We start from the raw sequence: 16905 nt of genomic DNA on the forward strand, positions 1-16905 counted from the left end.
CCCTCAAAGCCCCAAAACCAAAGAAGCCACAAAACCCAATTAAAAACACCCCCAAAGCTCAGACCCCCCCCCAAGAAAACCCACAGAAACCCAAAATGCCACAGAACCCCCCAACCCTCCCCCAAACCGGCCATTGGTTGTCTTGTTACACTAGAGATTGTTTTTTAAATTGGAGATTGGTTGCTGGTTTTAGTATTTGGCAGATAAGAGACCAGGGTTGATGGTTTATGGTCTATCACAGAATCACAAGGCTGGAAGAGACCTTTGAAGATCATCAAGTCCAACCGTTCCCATCCTGTGCTAAACCAGATCCCTGAGCACCTCATCTCCCCTTTTTTTAAACACATCCAGGGAAGGTGACTCAGCCCCTCCCTGGGCAGCCTGTTCCAGCCCTGACAACTCTTTCAATAAACAATTTTTTTTATGATATCCAATCTAAAGCTGCCCTGGGGCAGCTTGAGCCCATTTCCCCTTGTCCCATCTCCTGTCCCCTGGCTGAAGAGACCATCGCCCACCTCTCCACAACCTCCCTTCAGGTAGCTGTAGGTGGTGAGAAGGTCTCCCCTCAGCCTCCTCTTCTCTGTAATGTCCTGAGAGGGTTGTAATTTTGTAGTTTGGAGGGTTCTGGTATTTTTTGGGTTGATTTTCGCCTTTGTGGGGGTTTCAATTTGCTGTGTTGTGTGTTTATGCGGTTGGTATTGTGCTTTGAGGTGCGCATACTTGGCCGAAGGGAGGCCAGGTGTCCACCAAAGCCCCTCTGTCGCTCCCCTTTTCAGCTAGATGAAAGACAACCCTGTTCCTGGCCTGAAACCTCCTCAGGTAGCCCACCAGCTGCCCCAGTAACCTCGGTGCTCAGGGCTTTTCTAGCCATAGGAACGGTCCCAATTACTTCCCCCAGCCCTCTAGTGCCGGGCAGAGCTATGGGGGTGGCCATCTTTGTGCCGGGCAGGGAGGAGAAGAAAAGAGAGGAGAGTGTGGCTCTCCCTCAGCTTATCCGCAGCGGTGTGGCTGCTGCTGCGAGCGGGGGATGCTATCCGACCCATGGATGCCGTCCGACCCGGGGATGCGATCCGGCCTGCCGCTACCCGGCGCTGTGGCCTGGGCAGAGCAGACTTTGCCCTCAGTAAAAATGGCAGCGGCGGGATCGGAGCGCCGCTGAACATCCGGCGTCGCTTCACCCCCCCCCCCCGCCCTCCCTCCTCACAAGTGACGCGCAGCGGGCGCGACGGCCGGTGCGGCGGGGGAGCGGGTAAGGAGGGGAGGGGGGGGCCTGGGCGGCGGGGCCAGACCGCGGAGCCGGCTGGAGGGACCGGGAGCGCCACGGGGAAGCGGGGGAGAAGGGAAGGACGGGGCGGGGCGAGTCGGAGAGAGGGGGGAAGGGCTGCGGCGGGGGGGGGCAGCGCTGGGCCCTGGCGGGGCAGAGGGGCTGGGAAGCGGAGGGGGGGGGAGGGAAGGGCTGGGGGGGGGGGGAGGGAAGGGCTGGAGGGGGCTGGAGGGGAGAGGCCGAGGGCTTGGGGAGGAGGAGAGCCGTCCTTTCCCTGAGCGAGGGTGGGTCAGGCTCTGCTGGGCCCCGAGGGTGGTCTGCAGACCCCCAGGGGATTGTGCTCACCCTGCCCGGGGAAGGGTTTGGCCTGGGGGGCATCACGGCTGTGGGAGCACCCCTGGCTGGGTGCCCCTGGCCCAGCCTGGATCAAGCTCTTCAGGAAGGGTCAGATTATGTCTCCTTATCCAGGAGGAGAAGGGTTTTAGCTCTGGAAAGCCTGGGACTCAAGCAGCCAGCCCTTACAGAGCAGCAGCCCTTCTTTGCTGTTCCTTGGTTCGTGTAGCACAGAGTTTTCTGCCATTAAATGTGAAAGTTTATGGGCAGAGCGGGGTGTTGGTGTGGGCAGTGTGCTGAGGAGAAGCCCCTTTCTTCCTGGCTTCCAGTTCTGAGTCTTGTCTTGTGCCTGTCTCAGGACTTTTCCTACCATGGTGACGTGGGGGTGATTGATACAGCATATCCTTGTGGGTATTTGTGCAGGTTAGAGGAGCACGGGGCTGTGCTTCTCTACAGTCAGGGGGGGTGATGCATCATTTGTGCCCCTTCATCCTACTCCAGTGGCAGCAGCAAATTCCCCTTGGTGCCTGCTGGTGCAGAACAAAAGCACCCACTTTCCTTTTGACTCAGCAGCAGAGTGTTTTGGCTTGCCAGGGCCATGGTACCCCAACAGCCTGGCTTGTCATGTTGTTGCAAGCACAGGAGGGACTGTCCTGGGCTGGAGTGAGCTGAGAGGGTGCTCGTTCTGTCCTGCTCAGGAGCTTGAAAGAGTATGAGGCAATAAAGGGGTGAGCTACCTGAGGTGACAGTGAACCCCAGAACCTGTCCAGGCCAAGGATGTGAACCTCTTTTCTTCTCCACAGAGCAACTTGAGTGATGCCCAAGAAGTTCCAAGGTGAAAACACCAAGTCGGCTGCTGCCCGGGCAAGGAAAGCTGAGGCAAAGGCAGCAGCCGATGCCAAACGGCAGCAGGAGCTGGAAGATGCCTACTGGAAGGATGAAGACAAACACGTGATGAGGAAGGAGCAAAGGAAGGTGAATGGCTAGTCAGGTAGAAGGGTATCTCCTAACTGCTCCTTTGCTGAGCCCCTGAGGTCTGGGCTCGCTCAGAAAGGGTTGTGTCTCCTCCTCCGTGTCTGCAGCCCCACACGTTGTCCTGCACTTAGTTTGGGGCAGAAGAGCTGGAACTGGTGGCTTCTCTGGCAGCTAAAAGAAGCTGAGTGTGGGAGGAAGTGTAAGCTTTGAGGTGTGATTGAGAAATCTGCTGAACTTTAGAGCTGGCTTCCTGAGGGAGGCAGTAAAACCTTTAGTGTTGGAATCCTTTAAAACCAAGTTAAGTAAAATAGCAGGGACTCTGCTGTAAGGCCTTGGGTGTTGATCAAGCAGTTCTTTAGCTTTATTTTTTTCTTCTTTCTTTTCTTTTCTTAACTTTTCTGTGGGGTTTTTTTGTGTTTGGGGGTTTTTGGTTTGGTTTGGTGGGGGGGACAGGACAGAGGTATTTCTTTTGGTAGAAGGAAACAGTTGCTGGTGATAACTTGTCTCCCTCTGCTGGAATTGTTTCCTTACCCTTGTGCTAATGGAAAATGGGGCTTCTGTTGTCGATGGGACTGGGATCTGTGGGGTTACTGAGTTTGTGCTGCTCTGTGGATTCAGTGCTTACTGACCTTGGCATGTCCATCCTCAAGCACGCTGCCCGGGCAGGCAGGATGCCAGCACATCCCCCAGACCTTGGGAGCTGTGTGCATCTGCGTCCTGATGTTTGGAATGTGGAGCCCTGTGTGCTGTTCCCACTGTGATCCTGTAATGCTGCCTAATTACTTCCTGGAACAAGGACTTATTATCACTCTACTTAGACTTGGCCAGCGGTGACCTATTTGACTGGGTTTCAAAACAGCCTCTGATGGGGAAGGGCCATGGGAGCCTGAAATTGCTCACTGGAAAACCAGGGTCTGTCCCAGAGCCTCCAGCTGAGCTTTAGAGAGAATGCTGAGAGAGGGAGAATGGTAAGGTGGAGACCTTCTCCCCACCTACAACTACCTGAAGGGAGGTTGTAGAGAGGTGGGAGATGGTCTCTTCAGCCAGGGGACAGGAGATGGGACAAGGGGAAATGCCATGAAACTGGGCCAGGGCAGGGTCAGAGCAGATGGGAGGGAAAAGTTCTTCCCTGGCAGAGTTGTCAGGGCTGGATCAGGCTGCCCAGGGAGGGGCTGAGTCACCTTCCCTGGATGTGTTCAAAGAAAGGGTAGATGAGGTGCTCAAGGATCTGGTTTAGCTCAGGATGGGAATGGTTGGACTTGCTGATCTTCAAAGGTCTCTTCCAACCTTGTGATTCTGTGGTTTCCACTCAGCACCCCAGCCAGTCCCTGTACCCACACCAGCATAACCACAGTGTCTTGGTTTGAATTCCACCTGAACTCTGTTGGGTTTTTCAGCTTGTTTGCTTCACACAGGTCCCCTCCACAGAGCAGGGAATGGGGTGGTGGGGTGGTGGGAGGGAGTCTTGCAGCTCAGAGCAGCAAAAAGTCTCCTCTCAGATGGAGAACTGTCCTGCCAGAAGGACCCAGAGTCTTTTCTCTACCTGCACAGGAGCTGTTCCTGCTGCTGGAGCTGCGCTGCCAAGACCTAACCACCAGCTGGGGCTTTGTCTAGGTGAGCAAGTAGCCAACAGATAGGATGAGTAGGTTGCTGGGGGGAAAATAAATCCCTGAAACCTTCCTTGGCAGGAATATCCCCACAGGGAGTGGAAGATGCTGGCTGTGTCTCATCACCTCCTGTCAGGGAAGGGACGTGTGACTAAGACTGTAAATGACTTTCCATCCTTATCCTAGGGAGGACAGAAAGCCAAACTGTTTGCAAAAGTCAAACTTCCCTGGAAAAGAAGCTGGTTCATGGGTGGTGCTGGTGTGGAAATAGTGCTGCTAAGAGGGCTTCATGTGGCTCATGGCTCCAGCTCCCAGGGGAGGGGGTGGCAGCATGTGAGGAGGATGCTCTCAGCACCTCACAGCACTGAGTGGCTCTTCCTGGCTCTTCCCCAGCTTTCTGGGCAATGGCAGTAACACTTTAATGCCATCACAGCACTAGAAGTCCTGAAGGCCTTTGCAACATGCCCCCAATGTGCCCTTTTCAAGCCCTATTTTCCCCCCCACAGATGACCACTGGAACCCCAGTGAGACAAATTGAGAGCTCAGAGCTCCATTTGTACCATCAGTGCTGATACTTGGGGCTTGGGGAACCTCAGTGTTCAAAGAGCAGTGCCTGCTGTCCTGAGAGTCACTGTCAACAGTGTCCTGTTTGCTTTCTGCTGTGCTTTGGGGGTGTTGTTTTAAAGAGCAGCCTTTGGAGCTGCTCTCTGCTGACAGAGGATGACACTGGCTCCATGATGCATAAAGGAATCTCTGAGCTAATACCACCAGCCTGCAGTATGTGTTACTCCTCCTCTGACACTTCAGCACAAGTCACAGCTTGTTGCCTTCCCCTGGAGAGCATAAAACCTGCCATGCTGAAAGGCTCAAGAGTTTTACCTGGGTGACTGGGTTTGGTTTTAGCATTGAGGTGTTGTCATCCTTTCTGTCTCTTGGCACGTGGAGGGAGGAGCATGGCACTCCTCCTCAGCATGACTGCAGTGTGGTTTTCTCTGTGCAGTGAGCTACATACAGTGTGCCTGGGGGTAGAACAGCTGCTATATGTGTCCTGGGGAAGCCACAGGCAGCTTGGAAGGCTGACAGACCATTAGATGAGCTGGAGTGCACTGGTGAGGATGTGTCTGTCAAGGGCAGAAGTCTCACAGCCAGACTCAGGCCTCTTTCTCTGGTAGCCTCATGTTTGGCCACTTTGTGCCCTGCTAGAAGATGTCACAGGTCAGGGTGGGGGCAGGAGGGATGCAGCTGAAGGGCTGTGTGAGGTGCAGTGTGCTCTGTGTGCTGGTGCCACACTCTCCTTCACAGAGCCTGGGCAGGGCTGGCTGGCTGAGGGAGGACAAGCCCTTTGCCCCATTCAAGCTTCCATTTGCAGAGTCCCTGCATGCCAGGAAAGCAGCTCCTCCTTGTTCAGCAGCAGCTCAGAGCCCCTTAGCACCTCCCCTCTGCCCACTGTGCCATGGCATTGGCAGTGCAGCCTGTGGATTCTCTCCCCTGGCTTTTGCTCAGCACCCTCAGCACCAGCAAAGGGGGTGTGGGTGATGTGGGAGCAGGGAGGTGCTTTGTCCTCACCTGGGAAGGCTCTGGGGAGTGAGATGCAGGGCAGGTATCATGTGCTAGAAGAGCACAGACAGCACACAGGGGAGAGGTGGCTTTTTGGTGTGAGTTTTATGCTGGGCTGGGTCAGCCTGGAGAAGAGAAGGCTGTGGGGGGACCTCACTGCAGCCTCCCAGTCCCTGGAGGGAGCAGAGGAACAGGAGGGGAATCAGCTTGTTCAAAGGGTGGATAATGACAGGACAAGGGGGATGGATTAAAACTAAAGGAAGGAAGGTTTAGATTAGATATTAGGGGGAAGTGGTGAGGGGCTGGAACAGGCTGCCCAGAGATGGGGTGGCTGCCCCAGCCCTGGGGGTGTTCAAGGCCAGGTTGGATGTGGCCTTGGGCAACCTTGTGTAGCTCCAGACCTGGAGGTTGGTGTCCCTGCCTGTGGCAGGGGGGTGGAGCTCTGTGACCCTTGGAGTCCCTTCCAACCCAGACCAGTCTGTGATTCTATGATTGTGCCTTTCTTGTTCCCCTCAGCCTCAGTCATGGGGCACGAGCTGGCAGAGCTCCTGGACCAGCAGCTCTCAGCTGTGGTGATGCTGCAGGCAGGTGGAGCAGTGACTTTATCTTCCTCCTCTCCTCTGATTCAAGGCAGAATTACTCAGCCTGTGAGCACCAGCTCTTACTCAGACAGCATGCAGTGGGGCAGGTGAGTGTTCCTCCCTCTTTGGAGGACATCAGCACAGCTGAAACCTGACAGCTCAGGTGAGGGATGCAGGCAAGAGAGGTGGGGCAGAGAGAGACCTGACACCACCAGCCTGGGTTCAGACCCCAGAACCAACCTCCTTGTTGCTCCAGTATCCCTTCCAGGGCTTTGACTGCCTGTGAGCCATGGAAGGAGTGGGTTTGGTCCCATCCCAAAGCTCTGGTGTACCTTAGAGACCCCCATGAGCGCTCAGACACACTCCAGGTTGGTTTTTCCCCCCTCACTTTCTGCCTGTATCTTCTCTCTGTGTGTGTTTGTCTCTTTGCCCTCTGCTGTGTGAGGTGCAGTGTGTGCTTTGCCAGGCTGGTGTCACTCTCCAGCCTTCCTGGGGGAGGAGGTTGACTGGGAGTTCTGGTGCTTTGGTTGTCTGCTCGTTCTGAAAGCCCTGTGTGTGAGACCTCTTCCTTCTGTCTGGCTGCTGGGAAGCTGTTCTGAAAGCTCCTTGCTCAGGTAGTTCCCCTGCAAAGCTGGAAACTCACCTTGTGACACACAAATCCTTGGGAATAGAAGTGTCTGGCTGAAGAAATCCCACCCTGTGCCCCTCCCAGAGCCCAGCAACAGAGGGACAAAACCAATCATCTCCTTTCTGGTTCTGTAACAGCTTTGTGGGAGAAACCCAAGCCCCTCTTTCACCAGGACATTTAAGCCAGTTCATAAAGGAATAGTTTCTTTCTGGCCTGATCTGAGAAAAGTCTTTAAAAATTACAGCTTTTGGCCCCTGGGGCTTGAGGCTCAGTGAGCAGGAGGCTTGGCTGTGTCTGAGCCCCCTGGAAGATGCAGAACAACTCTGGACGTGATGGGCTGTGGGGAAACCTGAGCATGTGAATCTCCTGGGTCTTGTGACAAATCAGTAACAGCAGCAATTTATTTACTGTCCACAAATAGAAACTCAGCTGCAAAGGCCAGAGAGCAAGGAGCAGCTTTACCCCAGCAGCTGAGGGAGAGGAGTGACTGGAGGTCCTCTTCCAGCATGTGGTGAGGGGAGGAAGGCTCAGCACCTTGCTTTGTGCCTCTCATTCCCCTCTGAGGTACTCAGGGATCTGGTTTAGCTTAGGATGGGAATGGTTGGACTTGATCACCTTCAAAAGTCTCTTCCAGCCTTGTGGTTCTGTGACATGTCCTCTTGGAGAGGTTCCTTTGAAAGGAGCTACTGGCAGAGGAGTGTTACCCTTGAATTTCTGTTCCCACCTGGGGCTGAGCAGGGTGAGACAGGCTGGCTGCCTTGAGGACAGCTCCCTCTCTGTGCTAAACAGGGACAAAAGAGAATCTCCCAACTCTAAATACCATCTCAGTTCTGAAATGCCTTGCTCCCTTCCCCTTAGGTCAGTACCACTTGTGTGTCCCCTCCATCTCCTGAATTATTCAGGCCAGCCAGCAGCCCTGGCACAGTGCTCACTGTGCCAGCACCTTTGTGGGGTTACCTGGTTCTGTCCCCCCTGAATTTTAAGGGATGTGATGAGTGGTGTGGCAAGAGTTTCTTTGCACAAGCCCATGTCCTGGGCATCACACCAGTATCCTGAACACACAGTGCTGCTTCTCCTGTGTGTGTGCTTTACATGTAAAGAAAGGGCTTACTCTGGGTGCTGGACCTGCAGGGATTTCTGTGGCCCTGCTGTTTTGGCACCTTAAACTCCCTAGTTTTGGGGTTTCTCCTGCATTCCTCCTTTAAAACTGAAGCAGGGTCTGGGGCACCAAGCTGGAGCCTGGGCAAAGCACCACTGCTGCTCTTGCTCAGGTATATCCCTGATAGACTTCCCCCTCCTCTTGTGACAACCTTTCCATTCCAAGCAGCAGCCCAAATCCCTCCTAATCTGGGAGACTTACTCAACCTTTACTAGAAGAGGGAGAGGCCTGACAGGAGAACAGCAGGCAGGGAAAGCTGGTGTCTTAAAGAGATGAGTTTGCACTTTGGAGTCATGCAATCCAGTTGCTGGGACATTGTGTGTCAAGGCCCTGGTGCTGAGGGCTTAACAAATGAGAATTTGAAGGCTGCCAGTCCTGATGAAGGCTTCACCCCTCTGAGGGCTTGTTTGCTTCCCCATCTTTGGCCCCAGCTGCTCACAGTGGAGTCAGGCTTCCCATCCCATCCTGGCTTCACTGGACAGAAGCCTGAGGACTTCTGTGTCTCTCTGAGAGACTCTCTCTGGTTGGATTCAGCATTTGTGGGCTTTGATTCTGTATTTTGATGGGTTTTTCTTTCAGCTCTTGAGCTGTGGAGTGACTTCATGTTTGCAAGGGGGGGTTATTTTGTTTAAGAGAGTCTCAGAGCCCAGCCTTGCTGCCCAGCCTTGCTGCCCACCTTAACCAGCCCTGCCCCAACCCCTGCAGCTCTGCTCCTGCTTCTGGACCACCAGTGGAGGCAGCAGGCTGCAGTAGTGCTGAGGCTGCTGTCCTTGGGGTAAACCCTCTGTTCACATCTGGTGGGTTTGTTGTGTCATCCCTGTGAATAATGGATGAGAATCATAATGAAGTGCCCATGTAATGAACCCAAATGCTTTGTGGCACACACCACCACCCCAGAGAGAGATCCCTTCCCTTCCCTTCCCTTCCCTTCCCTTCCCTTCCCTTCCCTTCCCTTCCCTTCCCTTCCCTTCCCTTCCCTTCCCTTCCCTTCCCTTCCCTTCCCTTCCCTTCCCTTCCCTTCCCTTCCCTTCCCTTCCCTTCCCTTCCCTTCCCTTCCCTTCCCTTCCCTTCCCTTCCCTTCCCTTCCCTTCCCTTCCCTTCCCTTCCCTTCCCTTCCCTTCCCTTCCCTTCCCTTCCCTTCCCTTCCCTAGGAATAAAACTAAAGCACTTGAAGTCAAAGTGCTGAAAGCCTCTTGGGGCCTCTTGCCTGGTCTTGTCACCCTCTTCCCTGGACCTTGGAGGGCAAAGTGGCTCTTCAGCTCCTTCTGGAGCACTTTCAGGTTGCTCCAGGAGCTGTGTTGCTTCCTGGACTCGGTCTGAAGGGCTGCTCTGGCTCTTAGGAAGAGCCTGAGCCAGCCCTGAGGACAAATTTGGCCTCTTGAGTGGCTTGTCTGGAACAACTGCTGCACTTTTCACCCCTGACCACTTATTCAAATTGAAGTGGGAAGCAATCTGGCTGCTGGCAGTCCTGGCTGGTGCCTCCTGCTCCTCCTGCCCAGTGGGGTTGTGTTTTGTGGTGGGGACATCCCAGGGAGCCAAAGCATGGATGCAGACAGGGCAGGGACTGGGGAAATCATTGCTCTGATTGCTCTGCCAGGCTCCCCACATCTTTCTGGAAGCTGGGGGGGGGAAACCAGCCAACAGCTCTTCTGCTGTGTTAGCCATGGGAGTGAGGTGCCTGTTCCTGTCCCAGTGGGGTTTTTCCTGCTCCTGTAAGGGGTGGTTTGATCCCTCTGCTGCCATTGAGGATCACAGAATCATAGACTGGTCTGGGTTGGAAGGGACCCCAAGGATCACAGAGCTCCAACCCCCTGCCACAGGCAGGGACACCAACCTCCAGGCCTGGAGCTACACAAGGTTGCCCAGGGCCCCATCCAACCTGGCCTTGAACACCCCCAGGGATGGGGCACCCACCCCCTCTCTGGGCAGCCTGTTCCAGCCCCTCACCACTCTCTCTGGAAAGAACTTCCCCCTAATATCTCATCTAACCCTTCCCTCCTTTAGTTTTAATCCATCCCCCTTGTCCTGCCAGTGTCTATCCTTTTAAAAGTTGAATCCCCTCCTGTTTCTGGGGTCCCTCCAGGGACTGGGAGGCTGCAATGAGGTCCCCCCACAGCCTTCTCTTCTCCAGGCTGACCCAGCCCAGCTCCCTCAGCCTCTCTCCATAGGGGAGCTGCTCCAGCCCTCTGAGCATCTCTGTGGCTCCTCTGACCCCTCTCCAACAGTCCCACATCTTCCTTGTGTTGGGCCCCAGCTCTGGCCACAGGACTCCAGCTGGGGAGGGCAGAGCAGAGAGGGACAATCCCCTCCCTGTCCCTGCTGCCCCCCCTCTGCTGATGGAGCCCAGGATCCCATCGCCCTTCCCAGCTGCAGGAGCCACTGCTGGCTGATGGGGAGTTTCTCATCCACCAGAACCCCCAGGGCTGCTCTCAGGGAGCTCTTCTCCCAGGCTGTATCTGTGTCTGGGATTCTTCCTGCCCAGGATGTGGGTGACCTGGTCCTTCCTCCCTTCCAGGAAGAGAGGGAGAAGCGGCGGCTGGAGCAGCTGGAGCGCAAGAAGGAGCTGCAGCGCCTGCTGGAGGAGGAAGACTCCAAGCTGAAAGGGAAATCACCCAAGCAGCTCACCCCAGGCAAAGTCACCAGAGCCCAGATCGAGGAGACAATCAGGAAAGACCAGCAGCAGAAGGAAAATGCAGATACAGGTCTGGTGGTGCCAGAGAAAGACCCCCAAGAGCTGCGGGGAGGGGGCTGGGGAGCAGGAGGTGGGGGGGTTCCACTCCTTGTTTTCACCTCCCATTGAAGAAGGACAAGGTGTCTTGTGTCTGACCCCCAAATTGGGGGGGAGGGAGGGAGGGGGGAAATCCCTGCCACCTTGAGGGGGAGAAGCAGAGCTGCAGAGTTGGGATTCTTGTCTTGGGGACTGAAGTCAGGCTGAGTTTTCTCAGCACCTCCTTCAGAGTGCTTTGGGAAAGACTCTGCCTCTTCCAAGGGTTTTGCATGTTTGACATTAATGGTGCTGCCTTTCCCCCCCCCCCCCTTCCCCATGGCAGTGGAGAAGGAGAAGACTCACTTGGAGCTCCCCTTGGAAGAGAACATTAACAGGAGGGTACTGGAGGAAGGATCAGTGGAGGCCAGGACGATTGAAGATGCCATTGCTGTCCTCAGGTGTGTATTAGAGCAACACTCTCCTTTGAAGGTGTGGCTTTCCTTAGGAGAAACCCTTCTCCCCCTCCCCAGCACTGCTGCCTTTTTACACTTTGACCAGGACTTTCTATCTCAACAGCAGTAACAGGGCACCTCCCCACCCCCTGTTGTTCTGAGGAAGAGTATCTGAAGTGGGAAGAGGAAGTATCACAGGGTTTTTCAACTGGGTTAAGAACTGGCTGGATGGCCAGGCCCAAAGGGGGGTGGTGAATGGAACCAACTCCAGCTGGAGGCCGGTCAGGAGTGGCACCCCCAGGGCTCAGTCCTGACTCCAGATCTGTTCAACATCTTTATCAGTGACCTGGATGAAGGGATTGAATGTTCCCTCAGGAAGTTTGCAGATGACACTGAACTAGGAGGAAGTGTTGGTCTGCCTGAGGGTGGGGAGGCTCTTCAGAGGGATCTGGACAGACTGGACTGATGGGCTGAGACCAACGGGATGAGGTTTAACAAGGCCAAGGGCAGAGTCCTGCACATGGGACAGAACAACCCCCTGCAGAGCTACAGGCTGGGGGAGACTGGCTGGAGAGCTGTCAGGCAGAGAAGGACCTGGGGGTGTTGGGTGACTGCAGGCTGAGTATGAGCCAGCAGTGTGCCCAGGGGCCAGGAAAGCCAATGGCATCCTGGCTTGTGTCAGGAATAGTGTGGCCAGTAGGGCTGGGGAGGGGATTGTGCCCCTGGACTGGGCACTGGGGAGGCTGCACCTCGAGTGCTGGGTCCAGTTCTGGGCTCCTCACCATCAGAAGGACATTGAGGTCCTGGAGCGAGTCCAGAGAAGGGCAACCAGGCTGGGGAAGGGGCTGGAGGGCAAATCCTCTGAGGAGCAGCTGAGGGAGCTGGGGGTGTTCAGCCTGGAGAAGAGGAGGCTGAGGGGAGACCTTCTCCCCACCTCCACTGCCCTGCCAGGAGGGTGCAGAGAGGTGGGTGATGGTCTCTTCAGCCAGGGGACAGGAGATGGGACAAGGGGAAATGGCATGAAGCTGTGCCAGGGCAGGGTTAGATTGGATATTAGAAACAAACTTTTTATTGAATGAGTTGTCAGGGCTGGAACAGGCTGCCCAGGGAGGGGCTGAGTCACCTTCCCTGGGTGTGTCCAAAGGGGAGATGAGGTGCTCAGGGATCTGGTTCAGCGCAGGATGGGAACGGTTGGACTTGCTGATCTTCAAAGGTCCTTTCCAACCTTCTGATGCTGTGATTTATCACCCACATTACTCTGTGTGCACTCGATTGCAGTGAGGGGGTCTGAGGGGGAGCTGTCTGATGTATCTTTGCTCCACATTCCTTCCTGGTAGCGTTGGGAATGACCCGGACCGGCACCCCGAGCGCCGGATGAAAGCCGCCTTCACGGCTTTCGAAGAGCTCAACCTGCCACGCTTGAAGCAAGAGAACCCCAACATGCGCCTGTCCCAGCTCAAGCAGCTCCTCAAGAAGGAGTGGATGAAGTCTCCAGAAAACCCCATGAACCAGAGGCACAAAGCTTACAACAGCCAAAAGTAGAACTAGAGCTGATTGTGTGTGTGTGTCCCCCCTCAACCCCCATGGACAGCAGGCTTGGAGCGACAGGGCTTGGGGAAGACACAAGGAACCTCCTGGCCTCTTGTTTCCCTTCCCAGCTCCCACTTTCCAGCTCTGTTCTCAGATTTAAGATAAGCACGAGGTGGGGACAGCCTGTCTGTCCCATCCCCCTTATCCCCCCCCCCCTCTATCACCCCCCTTCCCAGCGCTACAGTGTGCTCACCCCTCCACAGGCAGCTGGTGCAGAGCAGCCCAGACAGACTAACCCTTCGTGCTTCCAAATTCAGTTGGTACCTTACAGAAAAAAAAGCTACTAACTCACTTCCAGTTCTTCAGCACAGGCAACAGTTTGTGAGGCATGATGTCAGAGCTGCCTGCTGAAGGAGGAAAACCCCCCCCAGCACTGGCTCTCAGCCTGGACCTGAGCCCAAACTGCATTCATCCCTGTCTCTGCGTGGCTGTGCTGCACCCTCCTGCTCTGCAGGGGGACTTTTTGTAACCCTCCCTGGGAAGGCACCTTGCCCTCATGTCATCCTGAGTGCTGGGGGTGTTCCAGAAGAGATTCCAGACTGGGATTGTTGTTGGCCCTGCCTGCTGCCAGTCACCTCCTTGTCTCCCAGTCTTGAGTGGCGGCGTGTTAGATGGGGAGGAGGAACCACGACTGGATGTGGGGAAGAGAGAGAGGGGAAAAATCCACCCAACGTTTCGTCTTCAAGGGGGAGGAGGGGAATTAACACAGCACAACAAGGTTCCTTGTCTGCACAGGTTGCTGGAGCCAGATTTCTCCGTGTGACTTTCCTGGTGGCCTTGCCCAGAGCCTTACCCATTGCTGGTGGGATTGGAGGGTTCCTAGAGGGGCTGCAACCCCATGCTCCACAAGAACTGCCCTGAGAATGGAAGCTGCTGCCACTTTTCCCCTCACTTCTTCCCCTTGCCTGCTCACTGTGGGCCTGGGGGAGAGGATGTGAGACTGTCAGCTCCACATCTGTCCCCGAGGCACCACCCTGGCTGTGCCATCTCTGCTCCTCTTTGGCCACAACCCCACGCTCTGTGGCCTGTGCCAAAGGAGATTGGTGAGCTCTCTTTGGCACTTCAGAGCTGAAGAGGCTTCACCCCCCAGAGCCCCTGCAGGGTCCATGCCCTTCACTTTGAGTGCTGGATTTTCCTCTCTTCCCTTTCCCCTTCCCCAATCTCCTCACCTTTGGGAGTGAAACTCCTTCCTGAGGTCTGACCCCCCCCCCCAGCTCCACCCTGTTGGTGCTCAGTGGTGTGTGTAACTGGTGCTGCTGAACCCAGAGGTGCTTGGGGCTGTCGTGGCTCCACACTGGGGTTTCATCTGCCAGTACAAACACTGAGGGTTTGTCCCCAGCCAGGTAAGGGGCAGCACCTCACCCCCCACCCCTGTGAACAGGCAGGTGGGGGCTTGCAGAGCCAGTTGCACTTTGACTGGGGGGGAGAGTTGAGGGTTTGGGGTCTGCCCTGAACCCTGCTTGCTGGCTGAAGGAACAGAGCCAGCCCTGCTGATGTTCCAACCCTCCAAACACTCCCCCCTGTCCAGCCCAGCTGGTAAAGACAGGTAGGAATGCCCCCAGTGTCCCTTCCCCAAGACGTTTGTTGTGTTTGAACCTCATTAAAAATATTTAACAAAAAAAATAGATTCAGTCTTCTTGGGTGTGGGGAGGGGGATGTGTAAAAATCCTGCCTCCTGGGGAGTATCTTAGGGGGGGGGAATGGGGGGAGTAGGGGGTCCCTTTGTGCCGCCCCCTGGCTGCTTGGGGGTGCATAGTGCTGGTCTGCGAGCCGGGAGAAGGCTGCCCGGCCCTTGCCTGTGACTGACACTGCTGCAGCCCCCCCCTTGCCCTCGCCCGCCCCTCTCCGGTGCTGAAATACGAAGCCCACGTGAGTGTTCCCGATCGCGGGTCCCTGGGCTGAGCTCACCACTGCCCCCCCCCCCCCCACCTTCACACACACCCCCCCAGCCCTCGTGTCCCCTAGGCTGCAGCCTGTCCGTCCATCTGTCCATCCATCCCCTGCCCTCCCTGGGGGGCTGGCGGTACCCCCACCCCCTTCTCCCTGCTCCCCCCGTGGCGCAGAGCCCTTCGGAGCCGCTTTGTGCAGCAGAGCCCAGCCCCCCGCCCCTCCTCCCGGCACTGCGGCACTGCCGGGGTGTCCCCTCCCCGGGGGGGACCTGCTGAGGTGGGGGTGGGATGGGATGGAAGGGGACAAGGAGGGGGGGGGGCTGCCTCCCCCCAGTTGAGGGAAGGGATCCCGCGTTGCAAAGGCGGGGGGTGTATTGGGGAATCCCTCCAGTGCAGGGTGGGGGTTTCTTGGTTGTAGAGTGGGGTTTAATGGTGGGATTCCCGGGGTGGGGGGGAAGGAAACGGGACACCCCCAACCATGCAATGCGGCGTTCATAGGGGACACCCCCCCCCGCGCAAGGGAGGTACCCCCCAGGGACGCCCCCCTCCCCATTGCAAAGGTGGGGATGGGGAGTCCCCTCGGTGCAGGATGGGCTCCCCGGGGCGTGGAAGGGGTTAACGGGGAAACACACACACCCAGCCCTGCAGGGCGGGTTGGGGGTCCTGGTTCCCCTCCCCCCAGCGAAACACATACCCGGGGGGGGGGTCTGTACCCGCCTTGGGGGGGTTTCCCGCCACCGGGGGGGGGCGGGGCGCGGCGGAGAGGGGAGGGATATCCCGCCCCGCCCCCCCGGGATTCCCCCTCCCTCTCCATTCCCCCCTCCTGGTGCCGTGCACAAGCCCGCGGGGGGGGGGAAGGGGGGAACCACATACGTTGCCATGGCAACGGGCTGCTCCGCTGCGGGGGCGGGAGAACCCGCGCGGGGGGGTTCGGAGGGGGGGGGGGGGATCGGTCACGCGGCCCCGGGATCCTCGCGACGCCCGCGCAGCCGCGCTGGGCTTACACCGGGTATCCCCCGCCGCGCCCACCCCCCCACACACCCCCCCGGCATCGGGCATCCCCACCCCTTCCCGCACCGACCATCCCTCCCTCCCTCCCTCCCTGCAACGGGCCTCCCCCCCCAACCCCCCCCCTCACCCCGGCACCGGGCAGCCCCTCCCCGTGCCCCCCTCTCAAGCCCCCGCTTTGTGCACACCCCCTGCGCCACGCTGCTCCCCCCCACCCCCCCTCTTTTCATGCACACCCCCCCTCCCCCTTCCCCTGCACCACGCACCGCCCCTGCACCATGCAGCCCTCCGGCCACCGCCGTGCCTGCCCCCCTACCCCCCCCAACCCTCCTGCAGGCCACACACCCCCCCCTTCCCACAACACGCCCCCCCCCCCACCGCACCGCCCCGCACACTGCAGCACCGTGCACGGAGCTCCGCGGGAAACCCCCGTGCCCCCCGCCCCGCCCGGTGCACGCCGCAGCCCTCCCTGCACACGCACACAGACAAAGCCAGGCACGCAGCCCCTTGCACACGCACGGCCCCCCCCCCCCTCCCCTTGCACACACGCTGCAGCCCCCCCCCCCCCCCCCCCCCAGCTGGGCCCTGCACGCGTCCCTGTGCACCCACACCCAGCCCCTTGCACACTCTCTGGTGCACACCCCGCCGTGTAACCCCTCCCCCGCAGCCGTGTGCGCACCCACTGAGCTTTGTTTGAGGCACCAGCGCAGCCCCTGATCCCCCTGCCCACTCCCCCCACACCCACCCCCCACCCCCCCCACCTGCCTGCACGGCTGCACACTTGCGTGTCTCTCCCTGGTGCTGGGTGTTTGCACACGCGTGTGCACCAGGGAGGCCTCGCTGGTATCCACAGGTGACAAAGGGGGTCGGGGGGAGGCTGTAAGGGGGGGGGTAGGTGGGTAGGAAGCACCCCCCACTCCCACAGAGCACACCCCGCATGCTGCCCACACCCCGCAACCCCACAGTAGCCTGGTGATGCGTGGGCGTGATGATGCCAAATCTGGGGTGCCTGCTCAGGGGTGCTACTCAACACCCCCCTACCCTGGATCTAACCGGGGGGGGGGGAGAGCTATCCCCCCCCCACCATTGGCAATCACGATGCTGGAGGATTGGGGAGACCAGCGCTCCCCTTGCTGCCCTGGGTGCTGGGTCCTA

At 57.6% G+C, this 16905-nt stretch overlaps 1 protein-coding gene across 1 annotated transcript; it reads left to right on the forward strand.

The window, feature by feature from the left end:
- Positions 1 to 1227: 1227 nt before the first annotated feature.
- Positions 1228 to 14476, forward strand: CCDC124 (coiled-coil domain containing 124). Its single transcript, XM_084276219.1, has 5 exons — positions 1228 to 1249; positions 2401 to 2572; positions 10620 to 10806; positions 11155 to 11269; positions 12601 to 14476. Exons 2-5 carry the CDS (start codon positions 2414 to 2416, stop codon positions 12803 to 12805), a joined length of 666 nt encoding a protein of 221 aa, XP_084132345.1. The 5' UTR covers positions 1228 to 1249; positions 2401 to 2413; the 3' UTR covers positions 12806 to 14476.
- Positions 14477 to 16905: the final 2429 nt, after the last annotated feature.

This window comes from Gallinula chloropus (assembly GCF_964237585.1).
Source record: "Gallinula chloropus genome assembly, chromosome: 28".
Classification (NCBI taxonomy): domain Eukaryota; kingdom Metazoa; phylum Chordata; class Aves; order Gruiformes; family Rallidae; genus Gallinula; species Gallinula chloropus.